General features: G+C 64.5%; 2 protein-coding genes and 1 long non-coding RNA gene across 6 annotated transcripts; 2 read left to right on the forward strand and 1 right to left on the reverse strand.

Annotated features, from left to right (window-relative positions):
* The first annotated feature begins 3514 nt into the window (after positions 1 to 3514).
* On the forward strand, positions 3515 to 5315 carry LOC308183312. The gene is made up of 2 exons (XR_013942390.1): positions 3515 to 3673; positions 4622 to 5315. It is a non-coding gene; the product is annotated as an uncharacterized lncRNA (long non-coding RNA).
* Positions 5316 to 8921: 3606 nt separating this feature from the next.
* On the forward strand, positions 8922 to 9666 carry SMIM29 (small integral membrane protein 29; the record flags this gene model as incomplete). The annotated part of the gene is given in 5 exon segments (XM_080568769.1): positions 8922 to 9113; positions 9236 to 9261; positions 9393 to 9414; positions 9416 to 9499; positions 9625 to 9666. Coding segments are annotated over 5 exon segments (333 nt in total). The 5' UTR covers positions 8922 to 8954.
* Positions 9667 to 10828: 1162 nt separating this feature from the next.
* HMGA1 (high mobility group AT-hook 1) lies at positions 10829 to 19931 on the reverse strand. 4 transcript variants are annotated; one of them, XM_080569215.1, is made up of 6 exons: positions 19796 to 19931; positions 19340 to 19503; positions 14557 to 14662; positions 13455 to 13535; positions 12989 to 13039; positions 10829 to 11468 (listed from the first exon to the last, which is right to left on the reverse strand). In XM_080569215.1, the coding sequence occupies exons 3-6, from the start codon at positions 14656 to 14658 to the stop codon at positions 11412 to 11414; spliced, it is 291 nt and encodes a 96-aa protein (XP_080425341.1). In that variant the 5' UTR covers positions 14659 to 14662; positions 19340 to 19503; positions 19796 to 19931; the 3' UTR covers positions 10829 to 11411. The 4 variants fall into 4 exon arrangements, with proteins under 4 accessions (XP_080425341.1, XP_080425340.1, XP_080425338.1 ...); XM_080569214.1 differs by having other exon boundaries at positions 13455 to 13538; XM_080569212.1 differs by lacking the exons at positions 19340 to 19503; positions 19796 to 19931 and adding an exon at positions 18968 to 19113 and having other exon boundaries at positions 13455 to 13538.
* Positions 19932 to 20127: the final 196 nt, after the last annotated feature.

Here is a 20127-nt window from a genome sequence, read left to right on the forward strand (position 1 = left end):
CGTTAATTATCTCAGGCCCCCGGTGTGCCAAAATGGAAACGAAGCCTCCAGTGTCCTCTGCAGCTTCTCGGGGGGTAAAGTCACAAAGAAGATTCCTTTTTCCCTTGCTGCTCCTTGTGCTGTACCTGTGTCCACGCACGTGCGAGGACACTGCCTTTGGCACGTGGAGAAGGTTACTGGCTCCTGGAACACTCGATACTGGATTTCTCTGTGCGCTGAAGGGTAACCTCAGGTTGCCAGGTGGGTGGTAAAGCAGGGGGCAGAGGGAGGCCTGCTGCTTGGGGCAGAGAAGCTCTCGGGGCCGTCCCCACCCTTCAACGTTGATTCGTTTCCTCTGGTATTGTCGAGATTAAATCCAAGCACAGGGGACTTGCATCCTGCCATCTGGATTTTTAAACGTATTTGAGACCTTAATGGAGAAGGGAAGTGCATTTGGCACTTAGACGCCACTGCTTAGCGTGATTATCTTTTAAACCTCAAAACGCAAACAGAAACCTGGATCTCCGTCCTTGGACGCGTTTGACAGGCGAGCCTGGATCACTGCTGCAGCAGTAAAACATTAGCTGGTGGTTGAAACCGATGCTGGATAGCTGCTCTGCTGGCGTTGGTTCTCTTTGGTTGACTCCAACACAGGAGCAGGAGAAAAAGGACGACACCCCCGGGCGAATAACGCCTGCAGCGAGCGCTGCTTGATTTCTTCCGGCAGCTCTGTGCCAGGTCCCCACCTCCCGGCTGATTTTAGCTGAGGGTTAAAACTCGAGAGGCAGGTGGACGTCCCTCTGGGGAAGTACCGAGCGTAATTCAGTGGAGTGGAGCTGAAACCACGTGTCCAGCTCTAGGAGATCTTTCACATACGTTTTTGGTGTGGTGGAGCAGGGATTTCTGCGCGCTGGTTAACGTCAGATTGGAAATGGGGTGGCAGCAGACGGACTGTGCTGCCCTTGTTGTTACTTTAAGGTGGTTTTTGGTTTTAAATTGGACTTGCCTTTGGAAAGCCCCAGCAGGAGGTATGTTGGAAAAGGAAAAAGCTTTTTTTTTCAGTTAACGCTATTTTCTACTTGGTGATGCTTTTCCATGGTGTTCAGGAGGTGTGCCGCGCAGCTGCACGTGCTGACGTTCACGACTGGCCACGAGAGGCTCGAGGCAACGGCGACAAAACCGGGGAGCGAGGCGCCGCCGGGCTCGGGGGTAGCAGATCCTCCTCGGAGGTGCCCCAAAAAGAGTTAAACGAGGGTGTTCCTCCGCTGTTCCTGAAACCGGCACTCAGCGCTGTTAAAGTACCGGTTGCTTCACTAAGATGTCCTTTGGTATCTTCACAAAGACGGGCTGTGCGATTTCAGACAGTGGTTTGGTGGAGATGGAGCAACGCGGTGCCGTAAAGCCCCCGGGGGAGGCTCGCGCCTCCTTTGGCCCCACGGTGTTTCTGCTTCCTACCAGAGCTGCGGTGCCGGGGCGCAGCAAGCCCAGGCTTCTTTCCTCTAAAAAATCGGTAATTTTCCCCAATTCACAATGCTTTGAATTTTAGATGCTCCTTAGGACTGACGCGGTGGCGACTAACGCGGGACGTGGCAGCAGACTTCCTCACCAGTTGCTCTGCCACGAGCATCAGGTAGGGCAAGTGCCGCTCGCTCGTGATTTCAGACGTTTAACTTCTGGGTGTGATTTTACAGCCGAAATGCCTTGAGATGAATCCATCGAAGGCAGGGTGTCGGGATTAGGTTGCTTGGTCAGTGTGAGGCAGCTGAGTTACCCGTAAGGAGATAAATCAGAAGTCGGGACGAGGAACTGCCTGCTTTTCACGTGATGCTTTGAAACAGAGCTGAAGTAGGCTGGTGTTACTGGTAAACTCCACGAACCAGTAATTAAAACCTATTGGAAGGGGACAGGGTGGGCTGTAGCGGAGGGGTGCTTTGCAAGGAGTCATTTAAAAGCTGCTAAAACCTCACAACTCGCTTTGCCGTAGAGCCGCGGCACAGGACAGGCAGGCGTACGTTTGCGCTGCCTTTTTGCTCTTTTAAACGCACCCTTTGGGATCTGTTCCCTTGTTCTTCCGCCCGGGGGGGCCACGGCCACGGTTCCTTCTTAAACTGATTTGACCCCAGCTCAGCAGCGCAGGCTGCAGGGTGGAAACGCCGAGCGGTGCCGGGAGCGAGGGAGCAGGAGTCGTGGTGCCGGGGCAATGCCGGCCTGCGCTCGCGTGCTGTAGGGGAAGGTAAGAGCCCTGCTTTGGGGGCTGGAAAGGGAAAGGAGCTGCCTTTAAAACACCAAAAACACCCCCAGCAGCTTCACGCGAGGCAGCTGGACGTTGCGCGCGCCGCACAGCCGGGCTTCTGTTGACGGCAGTTCGGCTCCGTGTGGTCTTGAACGTGCCTTAAAGCAAGCTCTGTAAAGAATTAAAAGGGATCGGAATCTGCTGGAGTGTTGCTTTTTCCCTTGTGCAGACACAAAGTATTCGGTGGCTGAAAATGTGGGCAGGGAATGTCAGGAATCCTCAGTTTCCTCCCCGGTTGTAGCAGGCGCTTCGGGCTCCTGCCTCGAGTTTTCCCCGCAGAAAATTGGTTCCCCGTTTCGCAACACGCCGGTTGCTTCAGAAGAGCAAAAATATTTGGTGCCGCACTGTTCGAGTGCTTCCCTCCGCCCGTTGTAGCAGCTTGAACCGATCGTTTCCCAAAACCGTTTTACTTTACCCAGGTGCGTTTCAGGGTTTTTCAGCCAGCGCGGTGTTTGTACCCATGCAGTGCATCGCAGGAGGTGAGGGTGATCCGGGAGCTCGTGGAAGGAGGGTTTGAAAACTGACCTGGTGGGCAAGCCGCGGCTGGCGGGGATGCTCAGCGGAGGCGGGGGTGACACGGCTCTGGTCTCTTTTATCCAGACTTACGCCACCGGGCGAGGTTGCCGCGGGTGCCTGGTCGCTGTGACCGGGCACGGCTCCGAACTCGGCTGCTGCGGGAGCTGCCAGGCACGGCGGGAGGCACAACTGCTTCCCCATCTCCGCGCCGAGCTGACTGTCCTAAAAACAAGGGGATCGCCGGAGCCGGTCGGGTTGCTGGGGCTGCTCTCCCTGCAGCAGGGACCCGCGGGGTTCGCTCCCCGTGCGGCGGCTTTCGGCGTGCTGGCCGACACCCCGCGCCTCGCAGGGGAGGGCAACGTGCAGAAACGGGATCGGTGGGGGGGTTGAACGTTGTTGGTTTGGGATTTTTGGGGTGTTATTCTAGAACGGCGTGCGGGTTTCCTGGCTGGATCCTCACTGCACAGCACGTCTGGAGGTGTTCGCCGTGCCGGCGCGGTCCCGGGGTTCAGGGTGCTCACTGGCACCTTACACGGTCACACCTGGGTGGGCTCGGAAGGGAGAAGGTTTGAGGGACTCCTGCCTTACAGCAGTTATCTAAAAACTCTGATCATCCGCCAGCTGCCGTGGTCCTGCCGCTAAATGGCTTTTCTCTCCTGGCCCTGTTCTCCCTGCTCAATAGGATGGCATCATCTAGTGGTTACACCGGGCCTAGTGGTACACCCCGGGCTCACGCTGCGACGTGTGTAACGTGTACATACAGACGTCTGCGCGCGTGCTGCTCCCTTTTCTCGGTGCTGAAATGAACCTGAACCCAGCTGGGGCCGCAGTGGGGGAAGGCGGCGTGTGGCCACGCGTGGGGTTTTGTCGCTAGTTCGTCCTGAGGTCTGTACGTAATTAACGAGAGGTGTAGATGGGTGGAAAGGAACACTTAACTGGACTGAAGACGTATTTGAGGGGATTTATGCGATCTCTTTTTGGTGCTAGCTGGCAGTGCTTTTTCTTCCTTTCTGTTTCGTTTCGCTTTGTTGTTGGGAAAGTGAGAATTTCGAAGTTACGCCCGAGAAATCGGCTCCGGGGTTGCCTCAGGAGTGAAGCTCGGGAGGCCCAAGCGCGCTCGCTGACCTTGTGCGCCCCGGGTTGTGGTTTTTGGAGCCATCACCCCGCGTTTCCTGCTCGGTCTCCCCACGAGCTCTGCACCACCACGTCCCGGCGGTACCCCGGGCTGAGGGAGCCGCGTCCCCGACCTGCTGGGAGCCTGGGGACGGGACGGAGATCGGGGGCACGGCGCCGTACGGACAGCACGGGGCGGGTGCCAGCGAGCCTGAGTATAACTCGTGGACTTCTCATTCCTCACCTAACCGAGACGCCTCCCAGGTCGGTGCTGCGGGGCTTCGGCTGCCCGCTGCTCTCCGGTGTCTGCTCGTGGGCTCGCCGGCGTGGCCGAGGGGAGGACTCGGTGAGCCCAGCCCAGGTCCCAACCTCCCCCCCGCAGTCGGTTGCAGCTGGGGAAGGTTTCGAACGTTGCGGACACGTCTCCGAGTCGTTCAGGGACTGGGGTGGCCGCGCAATTGTGGCAGCAGCACGCAGTCAGAAACGGTCTGGGTTTTCCGCTGATGGTTTTGGGATGGGTCCGTGCTGCTGTGTGGCCGTCACGTGCGGGTGGAGACGTCAAGTGAGTTGAGGAGGAGAAGCTGGTGCAGGGAGCAAAGTTACAAGAATCGGAGGCCTGAGGTGTGCAGTGAATCCACGGTTAAATACTCTGTTCTCCAGGACCTCCGGGTGGATTTCCATGTGTAATTCCCATCACCTGTTTTGTTTTTCTGCCCGCAGACTTTTTGTTCCTCACTCCCGTGTGTTGTGTTTCCAGTCTGGTAAAGTTAATGGTTTTGTAAGTTAAAATGGTTTGCAAAAAAAAAAAAACACTTTACAACTGCAAGGGCACTGTGGAAACCCGGCACTTCAGCTGATGCTTTTCCTCTTTCTTACCGACTTGGCATTGCTCTTACTTAGGACACACTTGTTCCGAGTGAAGTTCGTTAGCAGAAAACTCGTTTGGTTTTCTCTGAGGGTCCCATCGTGGTTCGAGCCCACGAATAACGCAGCTCTGGCTCGGTCTTGGCTGCCGAGCTCAGCACAAACCTGCAGCATTTTGACCCGTGGTGCCTCCAGAGCGAGCGGAGGGCTCTCTTTCCACTCCTCGTTCAGCCGTGGCATCGTTACAACCCCTGTCCAGCTTCTGAGGTGGAGCTCGGTGCGTTTTGAGCCTGATTTGAGCCGATGGAAGCCGCCGTGGTCCCCGTGCAGCTGTGCCGACGGCGCCCATCTCGGCCGGGCGCATCTGAGAGCTCGGCTCCGTCCCTCCTGCAGCCGCTGTCCTCCGAGCCACAGCCGAGGGGAGCCCGTTGCTGTCCTGAGAAGAAAAAGGAAAAAAAAAAAACAAAAGTTAATCGAACAAACGGAGGGAGTTTGACAGGAGCACAGGCTGTAACCTAGTGCCACCCAATAAACACGCCGGTATTTCGCACCGCTGCCTGGTCTCTCTTCGTCGCGGCGCCGTTAACCTCCGCGGTAACGTGGTGGGTTTGGGGTTTGGGCAGCGGGGCGTCACCGGGGGAGGAAGCCCTTCCTCGGGTGCCTTGGGATGCCTGCGGGCTGCAGAAGGGCGTTTCGGAGGCTCGTCACAGACGGGGGAGCCCTGCTCAACCTCAGGCTGCGCACGGAGGGGATTGTGCTGGAGAACCGGGGTGACGTGTAGGGCTCGGCACGGTCCCGTTTGGGTATTTCCAGCCCTGAACTGCGGCCCAGAAATTGTCTGAGCTCTCAGAAGCCGCTTACGCTGCTTCGTGTCCAGCCCTCGCCCTTGGTGTGGGAACAGCCCTTTGCTTCGAGCCGAGGGACGGGCTGGGTGCTGGCGGCACGGGGAGCACCGGCAGCCTCCCAAGCCCACCCCGCTGCTGCTCCTCCTCCCGCCGTGTGCGCAGCGGGCTCGTGGCTCCTGCTTAGCACCTCGTGGCCACGATGGGCATCGAGGTCCTGGGGGTGATGGGTCTGCATTTTAGGGAAGGAATCCCCCCTCAGCTGCCTCTCCTGCCTCAGGCCGTGCCCGGCACCGTGGGGAGAGGTGGTAGGCAGCTCTTCAAATGGAGGTGGAAACGAGCCATTCATTTCCAAAATATCCAAATTAATTAATTTCCAAATATCAAACCCAGCGGCTCCTGGAGCGCCCTGGGGGCTCCCCAGCACCAGGAGCATCAGGCTGGAGGTGGGGGGGACACGCTCTGAGCCACCAACCTCGGCCAAGGAAACCCAAAACAAGCTGACGGGGACCCCGTTCTTAAAAATACCCGGGGTGCTTGTGCCCCACACGTGTGTGCGCAGCCACCCCACCAAAGCAGGGTCCTCGGACAGCGTTCCCCAGTCCCAGGGGTCAGGCTCGGGGTATTTTTGGCTCCCGGGACACGCGGGTGTCTTCCCCGGGGGGGATGCTCGGGGGCTGCTGCATGGGGCCGGAGCGGGGCCCGCGGGTCCTTGGACGTCCCCGTTTCTCCCCAGCTGGGGGACTGCTCCCTGCTGGTGCCTTGGGGCAGGAAAACCCAGCTCGTGCTGCCCAGGGCTGCGCCTGGTCCTCTCACCCGGCCTGGGTGGGGTTTTGTTCCTTTTGGGACACGAAACCAAAGCAGGGCTGGGATCCCCCTGGGGCCGGGAGGGATTTGGGGCAGGGTGGGTGCACGGGGTGGGCTCCGCAGCGGGGTTTTGGGGTGGTGGCGTCCCCAGTGCTCAGCTTCCCACCCATGTCCTTCCCCTCCAGGGGCTTTGGGACCCCCCCGGGGACGCAGCAGGGCCACGGGGGATGCTGTGGGCACCGGGATCGCCGACACCATTGGGGTCTGTAGGGCCAAGGGGACACCGGGACGAGCCCCCGCAACCCCTTCCCGCTGCAGCAAAGCGCTTTGGTGCCCCCCCCACCCGCACCCAGCCCAGGTGAGGGTGTCCCAGGGGTGGCGTCAGCACCCCGGGGGCCGTCCCTGTCCCTGCGGGGCTCCCCCTGTCCCCCCCCCCCCGTTCCCCCCCCCCGACCTATTTACGGGCCCATCTGCTCCCGGCCCCAAAGCGGATTAGGAGCGCGGCGGGATCAGAGCCCGGCCTTCCCCGGGGGGCTGCGGGGGGCCCTGCCGCCGTGTCCCCCCCCACCTGCCACCCGCACCCGGTGGCCTCTGTCCGTCCATGGGGCACCTGCGCGTCCGTCCGTCTGTCTGTCTGTCTGTCCGTCCGTCTGTCTGTCCGTCCGTCCATTCCCCGCCGCCTGCAGCCGCTGTGTCCCCCCCCCAAGCCCGCGTCCGTCCTCGCCCCGTGCCCCTTCCCCTCTCGCCCCTTTCCCCGCATTTCCATTTCATTTCCTTTTAAAACTTCCCGTCTCCTTTTATTTCCCTTTTATTCCCTTTCCCTTTTAAATCCCGCTTCCTTTTCATCTCCCCTTATTTTTTAATTTCCTTCTCCGTAGGGGCCCTTTTTTATTCCTTTCCCTTTTCTTTTTTTTTCTTTTCCCTTATTTCCTTTTTATTTCCCCTTTCCTTATTTTTTCCTTTTTTATTTCCTTTCCCTTATTCCCTCTTTATCCCCTTCCTTTTCCCCCCTTTATTCCCCCTTTATTCCCCCTTTTTATTCCCCTTTTTATTCCCCTTTTTTCCCCTTTTTTCCCCTTTTTTCCCCTTTTTTCCCCTTTTTTCCCCTTTTTTCCCCTTTTTCCCCCTTTTTCCCCCTTTTCTCCCCCTTTTCCCCCTTTTTTCCTCCCCCCCTTTTCCCCTCTCTATCCACTTTCCCTCTCAATTCCCTTTCATTTCCCTTTTTCCCCTTTCCCCTTTTTCCCGTTTCTTTCCCCATTTTCCCCCCTTCCCCCCCCGCCCCCCCCCCCCGTGCCCGGTCTCTGCCGCCCCCTACCGGCCCCGCGCCCCCGGGCCCCGCCCCCTCCCCAAGCCCCGCCCCCCTCCCCAAGCCCCGCCCCCTCCCCAAGCACCGCCCCCTCCCCAAGCACCGCCCACACCAGGCACCGCCCACACCAGGCCCCGCCCCCAGCCGCAGGCCCCGCCCCCAGCCCAGGCCCCGCCCCTCGCCGTCACGCGCCGCGCGGGTTCCGGGTGCGGGCGGCGCGCGCAGGTGGGGAGGGGCGGGCCGGGCCGCGCGCGGGGGGGCGCAGGGCGGGGGGGGGGGGGCGGGGGGGGGGGGCGATGCTGGGGGGGTGCTGAGCACGGGGGGGGGGGCAATGCACGGGGGGGGGCAATGCACGGGGGGGGTGCAGTGCAAGGGGGAGGCAATGCTGGGGGGTGCTGAGCACGGGGGGGGGGGGCAATGCACAGGGGAGTGCGGGGGGGGGGATGTGCAATGCTGCACGGGGGGGGGGCAATGCTTGGGGGTGCTGAGCACGGGGGGGTTGTGTGCGATCCCCGGGGGGGGGGGGGGGGGGGGGGGGGGGGGGGGGGCCCTGTGCAATGCCCCGGGGGGGGTGTGCAGTGCACGGGGGGGGTTGCAATGCTCGGGGGGGGTTCAGGGCATGGGGGGGGGGGGGGTGCAATGTGCATGGGGTGCAATGCACGGGGGGGTTGCAATGCTCGGGGGGGGGGTTCAGTGCATGGGGGGGGGGTGCAATGTGCATGGGGTGCAATGCACGGGGGGGTTGCAATGCTCGGGGGGGGGGGTTCAGTGCATGGGGGGGGGGTGCAATGTGCATGGGGTGCAATGCACGGGGGGGTTGCAGTGCCCCGGGGGGGGTTACAATGCTTGGGGGGGGGGGGGGGGGTGGTTGCAGGGCACACGGGGTGCGATGCACGGGCAGTGCTGGGGGTGCGGTGCACGGCGGGGGGGGGGGCTCTTTTCACGTGGGGGGGGCGGTTTCTGCAACGCACTGCCCCCCTTCGTAGGGGGATTTGGGGGTTGGGATCAGCAGCACATGGCCACATCTGGGGGGGGGCGCCGGGGGGGGGGGGGGGGAGCACAGCCCTGGGTGCTGCAGCCCCCCCCCCCCCCCCGGCTCACCCCCCCCCCCCAATTCCTCCCACAGGGCCCCGCCTGGGGAGCTCCCCCCCCGCCCCCTCCCCCCCCAAGGGCAGGCAGCTGGGCGCTAGCACCCTTGGGTGCCCCCCCCCCCCACCCTATCCCCCCCCCCCCCATGCCGGCAGCAGCCCCCCCCCGCGCCCCCAGCCCGGCCATGAGCAACAACGCGACGGCTCCCAGCGCTCCCAGCGCTCCCAGTACGGGCGACTCGCTGGTGGGCTCCGTGCTGGGCCCCTTTGTCTTCCTCACCCTCCTGGGCGCCGTCGTGGCCGCGGTGAGTACTGGGGGGGGGGGGGTCCTGGGGTGAGGGGGGGTCCTGGGGTGAGGGGGGGTCCTGGGGTGAGGGGGGGGCCCCCACCCGTGTCCCCCCCCATCTGACGTCCCCCTCCCCCGCAGGTGATGTACGTCCAGAAGAAGCGGAGGTGAGCGCGGGGCCCGGGCCCGGTTTCGCCCCAAATTATTGGGGTTGTGGGGCTGGGGGGGGCACACCCTGACCCCCCCCCCCCCCCCCACCCAGCACCCCGTCCCCACTCAGCACCCGTCCCCGCGGCAGGGCCGAGCGGCTGCGGCACCGCCCTGCTGCCCATGTACAGCTACGACCCCGCCGAGGAGCTGCACGAGGCCGAGCAGGAGCTGCTGGTGGAGGCCCAAGACCCCCGGGTGAGCGTTTCGGGGCCAAAAACGCCCTTTTTGGGGCCGTCGACCCCCTTTCTTTCCTTGAGTCAGCAGCCGGCGGCGCTCACTTTTTTTTTGGGGGGGGGACACCCCCTCCCTGTCCGTTGCAGGTGGTGCCCGGCTGGGGGGGCCGCGGGCAGTGGAAGGCATGATGCTGCCCACGGGGCGGGGGCCGGATCCTGCCGCCCCCCCCCCCCCCCCAACGCTGGAGGCACCGGAGGACGGCGGGGGCACAACGGCAGCGGGGGCGATGGCGGCGGGGGGCAGCTCCCACCTTCACGCACCTTTTTTTGGCTGGTTTTCGTTGGAAAAAAAACGCGCCCCCCCCCCCAAAAAAAAAAGCCCCCTTAAATGCACTGGGAATGGGATGCGGGGGGGCACAGCCCGGGGGGTGGGGGGGCTCCGGGCGGCCCCGTTTGCAGGGATACGGGGAGGGGGGGCAGGACACCCCCCCCCCAGGGGCAAATAAACGGGTTTCTTTGCAATAAAGGCGGTGCTGCTGCTTTCCCCAGGGCAAATCCCGCTCCTTTGTACCCCCCCCCCCCCCCCCCCGGGTGCCGACCCCATTGCAGCCCCCCCCCCCCCCCCCCCCCCCCCCGGGGGCTGACCCCCCTCCGCAGCACCGAACGTCCATAAAATGTTTTATTCAAGTAACTGCAAATAGGAACCCAAAAGGTCGTCAACGGCGGACCGAAAAATAAAAATTAAAAATAACGACACCCCCTTCCCCCCCCCCCCCCCCCGCACACACACACACACACCAGTTCTCTCCCTGCCGGGAGCGCCCCCAAAACCCGCCACCGGCCCCGGTCCCGCTGTGGGGTCACGGCTGGGGGGGGGGGGGACGGACCCCAAATCCCTGCCCCGGCACCCCTGCCGGCTCTGTCCCTGGGAGCGGCAGAGCGACCTGAACCTTAACATAAACAGTAGAAAAACGAAAAGAAAAAAAACACCGAAAAAATAAAGAGACGAACCTGGGGGAGAAACCCCCCCCCCCCCACCTCCAGCGACACCCCAAAAAAAAAAAAGGAAAAACCCCAAAAACCAAGCGGGGGAGGCCCCGGCAGCCCCGCAGGCGGCGCAGCAGCAGCAGCAGCAGCACGTCTGTGAGCTGAGAGTGGAACTTAAAATATCCAGAGGTAGTTGTGAACGAGAAGAGAACCGCCAAAAAACACCGAAAAAAACAAAAAAGGACTAAAAAAAAAAAAAATTAAAAACTTAACCAGAACCTATCAGGAAAAGGCCACCCGGGGCTGGGGGGGTGCAATGGGGGCTGAGACCCCCCCACCCCCCCCCACAGCATCGCTGCGGAGCCGCTCTCCCGCGCACAGTGCAATCACCCGGGGGGGGGGATTTGGGGTGGGGGGGGCGCAGCCCGGGCCAGGTCTGGGGGCATTTTGGGGTGTTTTTTGTATATATATATTTTTTTTTTTGGCCTTTGCTGCCCCCCCCCCACCCCGCCCCATCCCTGCAGAAGACCCGGGGCAAAGCCGGTGCTGGGGGACGGCCGGCACCTGCTTTGGGGGGGGGGCTGAAATCGCTAAATTTGGGGAGGAGGCGGGGGGGGGGACAGCAAAGGCTGCGGGTTTCCAGCCCCGTTGGCACCCCCTCGGTTAGCGGGGCCGCCCCGAAACGCGGCGCTGGGGGGGGGGGGGGGGCTGAGCCCCCCAACCCCTTTTTCCCAGGCTGTGGGGCTGAGCCCCCCCCCCGGCCAACGCTGCTGGTGGCGGGGGGGGCGAGCGAGGAGCGGAGCAGGGAGGAAGAAGCCGGGGCGCCGCGTTGGGTTTTTTTTTTCCCCGTCCCCCTCCCTCGGGTCCCAGGCTGGCCAAAGGGGGGGGGGGGGGGCCGGGGGGGGTCCCGCAGGGCGATGAGGTAGCGCCGGTTCGGGGGGGGGGGGTCACTGCTCCTCCTCGGACGACTCCTGGGAAATGTTCACCTCCTCCTCGTCCTGCTGCTGCAAGGCAAAGGGGGGGCAGTCGGCACGGCGGGGGGACACCGGGCTGCTCCTCGCACACCTCGTGCAGGGGGCACATGCCCTGGTGCCAGCAGCGGGGTGCGGACGGGATGGGATGGGATGGGATGGGACAGGATGGGATGGAATGGGATGGGAGGGGATGGGCTGATAGGACGGGACAGGATGGGATGGAATGGGATAAAATGGGACGGGAGGAGATGGGCTGATAGGACGGGACAGGATGGGATGGGACGGGATGGGATGGAATGGGATGGAACGGGCTGATAGGACAGGACAGGATGGGATGGAATGGGATGGAATGGGATAAAATGGGACGGGAGGGGATGGGCTGATAGGACGGGACAGGATGGGATGGGAGGGGATGGGCTCATAGGACGGGACAATGGGATGGGATGGGATGGAACGGGATGTGATGGAATCGGACAGGATGGGACGGGAGGGGACAGGCTGATAGGATGGGACGGGATGAGATGGGACGGGACGGGATAAAATGGGACGGGACAGGCTGATAGGACGGGACAATGGGATGGGATGGGACGGGATGGGATGGGCTGATGGGATGGTATGAGATGGGATGGGATGGGACGGGAGGGGATGGGATGATAGGACGGGATGGGATGGGACAGGACGGGACGATGGGACGGGATGGCACGGAATGAGACAGGACGGGATGGGAGCGGATGGGATGGAATGGGACAGGATGGGACGGGTCGGGATGGGATGGGACAGGACGGGACGGGATGGGAGGGGACGGGGGGGGGCCGTGCAGCGCGGCCGCCAGCAGCACGGCCCCGCACGCGGCGGTGACTCAGGGCCGAGCGTGAGCGTGACTCAGCGCCGGCCCCCGCTTCCTCCCGCTTCATTCATAAAAACGCGGCCGGCGGCTGCCGGGGCTGGACACGGCGTCCCCGGGCACGGCATCGCTCCAACCGTGTCCCGTTCCCCCCCCCCCCCAAAAAAAAAATCCCGGTGCTGCGATGAGGGGGGATGCAGGACAGCTGGGGATGTGGCCAGATTTTGCAAGCAACGCCCCCCCCCCCCCCCCCCCCAATTTCCCCCAGTTTGGGTTTTTGCAGCCCATCGTCCTCCACCCCTCACCCTGCATGTGCCCCCCCCAGGAGAAATTAAGAGGGAAAAGGGGCAAAACCCCCCAGCTCGTGGGTAGCGCTGCCTCCCGGGGCGGGGACGTGCAGGGAAATTGCTCCCGGCTCCCGGGGGGATGCGTGGGGGTGGCAGCGGGGGGGGGGGGAGAGGGCAAAAAAATGGGAGGAAAAAACAAAATAGGAATTTGCTGCAGGAACGCCTGTGCCATGCCCCGTGCCATGCCCTGTCCCCACCTCCGGCCCCCCAGCATCTTCTCCGTGCTTACTGGGACGCGGGGGGTCCTGCGCAGTGAGCGCGGTGGTTGTGCCCCCCCCGCCCCCCCGGTGCCCAGCATCCTGCCAGGATTGGGCCCGTGAGGAAGGTGAGGAAGAGGAGGGAGGGAGAAGCCCACTCACCGATTTTTTGGGTCGGCCTCGAGGTTTTCTCCCTGGTGTGACTGCAGCTTTCTGAGCATGGGGGGGGGGGGTAATAAAACAGAAATTTGGGTCAGGCTGGGGCCGGGATGGTGCCACCCCCACCGCTGGGGCTTCCTCCCATCCTTCCTCCCTCGGCTGCCAAATTCGTCACCCCAGTGGCATCCCCCGGGGCTGGACCCAGGTACTGTGGGGGCTGCAGCCGAGCCCCCCCCCCCCCACCACCCCCCCCCGGCCCCGGGTCCCAGCCCCGTGACTCACGGCGGGGTGCAGGAAATGAGTCGCGTTTTGCAAACAGGTTGGTGGCGGCGCGCACGCCCCGGCTCTTCCTCCCCTCCCTCCCCGGCTGCCAGCTCTGGCAGCCGCCCCCTCCCCAGGGCTGCAGGTCTGCCCCGAATTGTCACTGATTGAGCCCAAAACGGCGCCGTCGGCGCTCCCGGCTACCTACCCTGCCTTTCGGGGTGGCCTTGTTTTTACTGCCCTTCGGCCGTCCGCGGGGTCTCTTGGGGGTCGGGGCTTCGCTGGGCTCCTGCTGGAGGGAGAGCAGAGTTTGGGGGGGCGGGGGGGGGCACACGCTGCGGATTGGGGTCCCCCGGGGCAACCCCCCGTGCTGCCGGGGTGGCGCTGGGCACAGCGGGGTGCTGCCGAGCCCCCCCAGGGATGCTCCGGGCTCGAGCATCCCCTGCGGCCGCTCCCCACAGTGGGGCAGGGCCGTATCCTGCGGGGTGCTGGGAGCACTGGGAGCACCAGTTCAGGCCCCGGTTGGGGCGCGGGCTCCTGGCGTCCTTCAGCCAGGCGTGGTGGCCGTGACCCGTCCGGCCCCGGCGTTAATCCCTCGGCTTAGCGGGACGCCGCAATCCGGCTGCTCCGTAGCCCCGCTCCTCCTCATCCTCACCCCCCCCCCCCCCCCATGTTTTCTCCCCATTTCCCCGTCGGCCGTGCGTGGTTTAACCCCTTTAATCCCACCGGGGGGGGGGGGATGGGGACACCCCGAAACCCAGCTCGCCAGCTGGGTGGCAAAATGCTGGGGAATCGGCAAATTTCCCCTTTGCTGTGGGGGGGGGGGGGGGGGAAGGACGCGCACAAAGCCCACCTGCCCCCGGGGAGCTGCATGGGGGGGGGGGGGGGGGGCTCTGGCACCACAAAGGCTCCGGCAGCATCTTATCCCTCTGAGCAGCTTGTGCTAATAGGGCTTTAATTAGCCCGGCTGTAAAGGCAGGTTTGTTCGGTGGCAGCCTGGGGAGGAGCAACGGGAGGCCCCGGAGCCTTCCCCCTGCGCAGGCGGGGATTTTTTTTTTTGGGGGGGGGGGTGCAGAGGGGGCTTGGCTGGGGCCCTCCCCGGGATTTGGGGTACCCAAGCATCCACCGGGTGCTGGTGGCGTTACCGGGGCCAGGAGGGAGCTCGCGGGGCCGCCTCTCTGAGCATCCCCACCCCGCAGGTGCCTGTGCCCCCCCGCCATCCCCACAGCCACCATCCTCCCTCCCCGGGGACCCCCCACCCCAGCCTCCCAGCCCGCTGCCACCGCTCGGGGCCGCCTCCTGCTGCGTACCTGCGGCTTCTTCCTGGGCCGTCCCCGGCCCCTCTTCTCCGAGGCGTCCTTCTCCCCCTTGGAGGCCAGGGCCTGGCTGGACTTGGCGCCGGCTTCGCTCATCGTCCTTGGCGGCGGTGGCGAGGAGGAGGAGGAGGAGGAGGAGGAAGAGCGGGAGAAGGGAGGAAGGCTGGTCAGCGTTCACCCGCGCCGCTCCCCGGCGGGAGGCGGGCGGTGGGGGCCGCGGAAGTGACTCACGGGGCTGTGAGGGACGAGCGGAGCCGCCGGAGCCTCCCCGGGGGTCACGGCCCCGCGGCGGCCCTGCCCCTGCAGGGGGCTCGGGGAGGGCAGGGGGCTCGCCCCCGCCGGGGGGTCGGGGTGGCCGGTGGGGTACGGCCTCGCAGGAGGGGGTGAGGGATGGGGCACCCCCCTTTTGGAGCTGCTGGAAGCCCCCTGGAGTTGAATATCAGCCCGAACCGGCAGCTCTGAGCCGTTCGGGGGGCTCGGCCGCATCCTGCTCCTCTCCCTGCACGGAGCGGGGGTCCGGCCGGCAGCGGGGCGCTGCCGGGGCTTGGCGGGGTGGGAACCAGGAGCATCGCCAAGGGCCGTGCCGGGAGGAGACCCCCACCTCTAAAAGAGTCCCCCGCCGCTAGTTTGTAACTCAAAATTTTGAGCCCATGTGGCTCAGCCGCGCCGTGGCACCCGTCCTGTGCCAAACTGTACGCAGGGACCCCAGCACCCACAGGCCCCTGACACCCACAGACCCCTGGCACCCACGGGCCCCTGACACCCACGGGGGCACCGGGGGGGCTGCAGGAGCCCCTCGCCACGCCAGGCGCTGATGCAGGGGGTGGGGTGAAGCCTCCCGGTGCTCCCCGCTCTCCCACCCCCAGGGCCCCCCTTTGGGTGCTTCTCCGGCGCCGGCAGGGCGATGCTGTGGGTCCAGCCCCTCCCAGGGGACCCCTCCCAGAGCACCCCCGCTCCCTGCCCGTCCCCGGGGCTGGCTTTGAGGCGCAGCCCCCCCCCGGCCCGGCGGGGTGCAGCCTCGTTGCCTTCCCTTCCCAGGCCGGGAGCGATGGGATCGGGGCTGCGGGGCAGGGGCCCAGCCTCGCCCCGCGGCACAGAAACCCCGCGGAGTTAGCCAGGTGCCCGGAGCCCCGGCAGGTTTTTGGGGAGCGGCGGCTCTGCCAGCCCTTCCCACGGGGCCCGAGCCACGGAGCAAACCCCCCCCCGAGCAACTCCCCTTCCGCCAGAAGGAGGAGAGCGGCTCCAGATTTAATCGGGAGCCCTTGAAATCCCAGACACGCTGCCGGCACCAGCAAGTTGGAACAGGACAACGGGTGGCGGCACGGCCCCGGGGGCCTGCAGGGATCCCCGTGGGGGTCCGGGGGTGCTGGGGGAGCTCAGCTGGGTCTTGTTCATCCCCAGCATTTGGGGCACAGCAGAAAGGGCCCTGCCATGCTCCCGCACCCCTGCGGCTCCCGGCCAGGCACTGCTGCACCCCGACTGGGGGCTGCACCCCGCTCCCGCCGCCCTGGCTGGATTTAGGGGCACCGAGGGAGGCCAGGCTGTCCCCTCCCCGTGTGCACGTCCCGAAGGGGCTGCGTGGCTTTCCTGGCTAATGGGGAAAATCCCGTGGAGGAGCGGGATCCATCTTCCCCTCTCCACCCCGGTGCTTCCCGGGGGCGTAGGGAAAACCTGCTCGGCCGGAGCTGTGGGGCCACCGTGCTCCACACCCTGCTCCCAGCCCAGGAGCCGGGAGGACGGGCTCGGGGCCGGGAACAGTGGGGTGCAGAACAGGGACCCTGGCAGGAACGGGGCCGAACCCAACCCCTTGGGGTCCGACCTGCGTCCCCAGAGGGCTGCAGCCCCCAGGAGGCTTTTCCCAGCGGGTTTCGTGCAGCCAGAGGCACCGGCCCTATAACGAGGCTTTAACCACCCCCAGCTTTTACCGACTGCTTTCAGGTTGGGTGATGGCAAACTTCAGCCGGGGGGGGGACGGCGCTGCTGCCTCCCCGCTGCTGGGGCTGCGGGAGGGACCCACGGGGGACCCCGAGCCCCACGGGGACCTCAATCCCCACGGGGACCCCGACCCCGCAGGGGACCCCGAACCCCACAGCAGCGTCTGGAGCCGGCGTGGGGCAGCGCGAGGAGCCCCCACCACGCTGAGACCTTCGAGGCTTTGACAAGCCACGCGCCAGCGCCCGCTCCGCTCTGGAAGTGACTCACGAGTGCAAAGCAACAACAACAAAAACCACCCACAGATTATTTTTTTTTTTCTGGGGGGGGGGGACGGGACAGAAACCGTGCGTGCTGTCATGTAAACACCCCGAAAATATTACTCACGGCATCCCAGAGCCCTTCAAGGAGCCTCTTTATGGAACACTTAAAAAAAATATATATATATGGTTTAGGGAAGAAAATACTGGTGGGCTGACCAGGGGCTGAGAAGTATTTATCCTTTTTTTTTCCCCTCTTTTTAGTCAATCTTTGCCGGAGGGAACGCAGCCCCCCCCGGCTGTGCCGTACCCTCTCCTGTGGCCGCAAACATCTGGGCCCAACCCGGCCCCAACCCCGCAGCGTGCGCCCCTCGTGCCCCGCGTTGCTGCACGGTGCCGGGGTCTGGGGGTCCCTCAGCTGCCCTGTTCGGGGGGGGGGGGGGGTCCTGGCCCCATTGGGCAACCCCTGGCCAGAGCTCGGCGGCCACGACGCTGCGCGTGCGATTCGGGTGGGAGCCGGGGCTGCCTGCGGGCACGGTGCCGCCCGCGGGTGCCGCTCGTGTCCCCGTCCCCGTCGCTGCTGTCCCCGTCCCCACCTCGGGGCTCGGCCCCGCGCATCGGAGCGGGATCGGAGGCAGCAGCTGGGTTGCCATGGAGGGAAGGAAGCAGCTGAGGGAGAGAGGGAAAAAAAAAAACAACAACAAAAAAAAACCCTTTTCATGGCCGGGGGGAACCGCTCGGAGCCGTGAGCGGGGGGCTGCTGGGCTCCCGGAGGCTGGCAGGGGGAAATCCTGGCGGAGGGCACGCGTCCTCCTTGGGGTCGGTGGGTGCTGGGGGGGGCAGGGGTGGGGGGGGGAGACCCCTTCCTCGGCCGTCCCCGTGGGTCGGGAGCCGCCGTGGGAGGGTGCTGATGGCAGCCACCTCTTGCACAAGCCGCGCTCCACTTGCAAAAGCCACAACCTGGCCTCCCCCCGGGCCTCCCCATGCAAACAGCCCCATAAATCCCCCGCGCCCGCCACCCACTCCCAGATTAAACAACCCAACCCGGGGGGGGGGGGGGACACCGAGGCGGTGGCGGTGCCTTAGATCTCTACCCCCCCCCCCCCCGAATTTCCTCACGCCCAGGAAACCCAGCCCAGGGCTGAGGCTGGAGGGAAGGGACGGGGGGGGGGGGCAGCACCCGGCACAAGTTGAGGAGCCCCTGGGGGTGCCAGGAGGGCTCGGGGATGGGGGCTTGGGGCAGGACTCCTCCGGCGGGGGGGGGGGGGGGAGCTGCTTTGAAGCCCCCCTCCCCTTTCCCCTTCCCCTTGCTATTAAGGGCAGACCACCCCCCTTCCTTCCTGGGCATGCATAATAAAAGGAAGTGATAAAAGAAAGGAAGGAGGGAGGTGGGGGAGAAAGAAAAGAGGCAGGAAGGGCAACATCACAAGCTTTGTGAAGCCCCCCCCCCTCCCGCGGGTTGCAATAAAACCCCGGGCGCAGCAGCGCCATTTCGGCCCCCCCCCCCATGGGCATTGGGTTGGGGGGGGGCGGTTTTAGGGGTAGGGGGCGGTTTTAGGGGGGGTTGAACCCCCACACTGCAACTTTGCAGGGACCTGCCCGAGTGTGTGTGTCCCCGTCCCCCCCCCAAACAGGGCCTGGGTGGCGCGGCTGCCACCTTGCACGGCCCCACGCACCTTGCGGCGACCCCACAAAATTTGGCACCGGCCCTACGCGATCCGCACCGGGCCCCCCCGTGCTTTGCGGCGACCCCACAAAACCTGCGGGGGCTCCGCGTGCTTCGCGGCGACCCCACAAAATTTGCAAAGCCCCCACGTGCGTTGCACCGACCCCACGTGCTTCGCAGCGACCCCGCACAATCCGCAAAGACCCCATGCAATTTTGCACCGACCCCACACAATTTGCACCGACCCCACACAATTTGCACCGACCCCACACAATTTGCACCGACCCCACGCAATTTGCACCGACCCCACGCAATTTGCACCGACCCCACGCAATTTTGCACCGACCCCACGCAATTTGCACCGACCCCACGCAATTTGCACCGACCCCACGCAATTTTGCACCGACCCCACGCAATTTGCACCGACCCCACGCAATTTTGCACCGACCCCACGCAATTTGCACCGACCCCACGCAATTTTGCACCGGCCCCGGCCCCACGCACGATGCAGGCCCCACGCACTTTGCAAGGTCCCGGCCCCACGCACCTTGCGGCGACCCCACACGATTTGCACCGACCCCACAACCACGGGGGGGGGGAGGTCCCGGCCCCACCGAACCGAGCCGGGGCTGCAGCCGGAGCCCCCCCCCCCCAAAAGGACGGCGGGGGCCGTTTGAGCCCCAAACCCGATAAATCGGAGCAAAAGTCCCCGCAGCCCCCCCCCCCCCCCCAGCCCATCCCGGCCCCGCCAGGTGCATCGCCCAATTAATAACAATAATTAATAATAATCAAAGGGGCACCGCGGAGCACCCGCGAGCCCTTGCAAACACGGAGCGAGCCTCGGGCCCCCCCAGCACCCCCCTGAACCCCCCCCCAAACCCCCCCGGAGCAGAAAGGAAAGAGGAAGGCCGGCACTCACAGTCAGCTTGGTCTCGGAGCTGGGTGCTCGGGGCTTATTATTATTTTTTTGGTGGCGTTTTTATTATTATTTGGTTTTTTTTTTTTTCCTCCCTCTCCCGGCGTGGCTGTGTTGTGAGCGCCCGAAACCCCCCCTCCTGGCTGCTGCTGCTCGCAAATGCGGATCTGAAAGGAGAAGGCAAAGAGAGAGGGGGGGGGGGGGGAGAGAGGCTGCGACTCGCACAGCATCCACAGCACGGCCGGGCCCCCCCCTCTTATTTATAGAAATTATAATAATAATGAAAAAAAAAAAATATTTGCTCCAGGAGGAAGGAAGCTGGGTCCGAGTCATTTCACGGGGAGCCGGGGGGGAAAAAATATAGGGAAGGGGGGGGGGAGAGGAAAAAAAAAAAAAAAAGAAATAATGATAATAATTAAAAAAAAAAGGGGGGGGGGGGGAGCGAGCTCCGAGCCTTACTGGAGGGGATCCAGGTGCTAAAAATAGCAAAATCACACTGGAAATTAAATAAGGGCAGCCGGGCAGGGGGGAGCTCCCAGCCCTTGCCGAGCGCCGGGGGGAGGAGCCGCCTGCATCACGGCCGGGGGGGGGCGGGCGGCGGGGCCGGGGCCCATGGGGCCGTTCAAAGGGCTGCGGCGGGGCCGAGCCCCCCCCCCCGGGTCCTGCCGACCCCCCCCCCCCGGTCCTGCCGAGCCCCCCCGGGCGGTGGCGGCTCCCCCCGGGCAGCCGGGATGGATGGAGACACCTCCCCCCCCCCCAACCATCCCCAGTTTGTGGGGTTCCCAATACCC

Source organism: Anser brachyrhynchus, assembly GCF_964034855.1.
Source record: "Anser brachyrhynchus genome assembly, chromosome: 27".
NCBI classification, from domain to species: domain Eukaryota; kingdom Metazoa; phylum Chordata; class Aves; order Anseriformes; family Anatidae; genus Anser; species Anser brachyrhynchus.

What these genes read in the sequence shown, in the direction of transcription:
- HMGA1 (XM_080569214.1), bottom strand. Translation starts at nt 14,658, where the DNA reads ATGAGCGAAGCCGGCGCCAAGTCCAGCCAGGCCCTGGCCTCCAAGGGG. An exon ending in AGGCCACCCCGAAAGGCAGG is followed by an intron (nt 13,040 to 13,454) that starts GTAGGTAGCCGG and finishes CCCCATGCTCAG; the next exon opens with AAAGCTGCAGTCACACCAGG. An exon ending in GAGGCCGACCCAAAAAATCG is followed by an intron (nt 11,469 to 12,988) that starts GTGAGTGGGCTT and finishes TTTGCCTTGCAG; the next exon opens with CAGCAGGACGAGGAGGAGGT.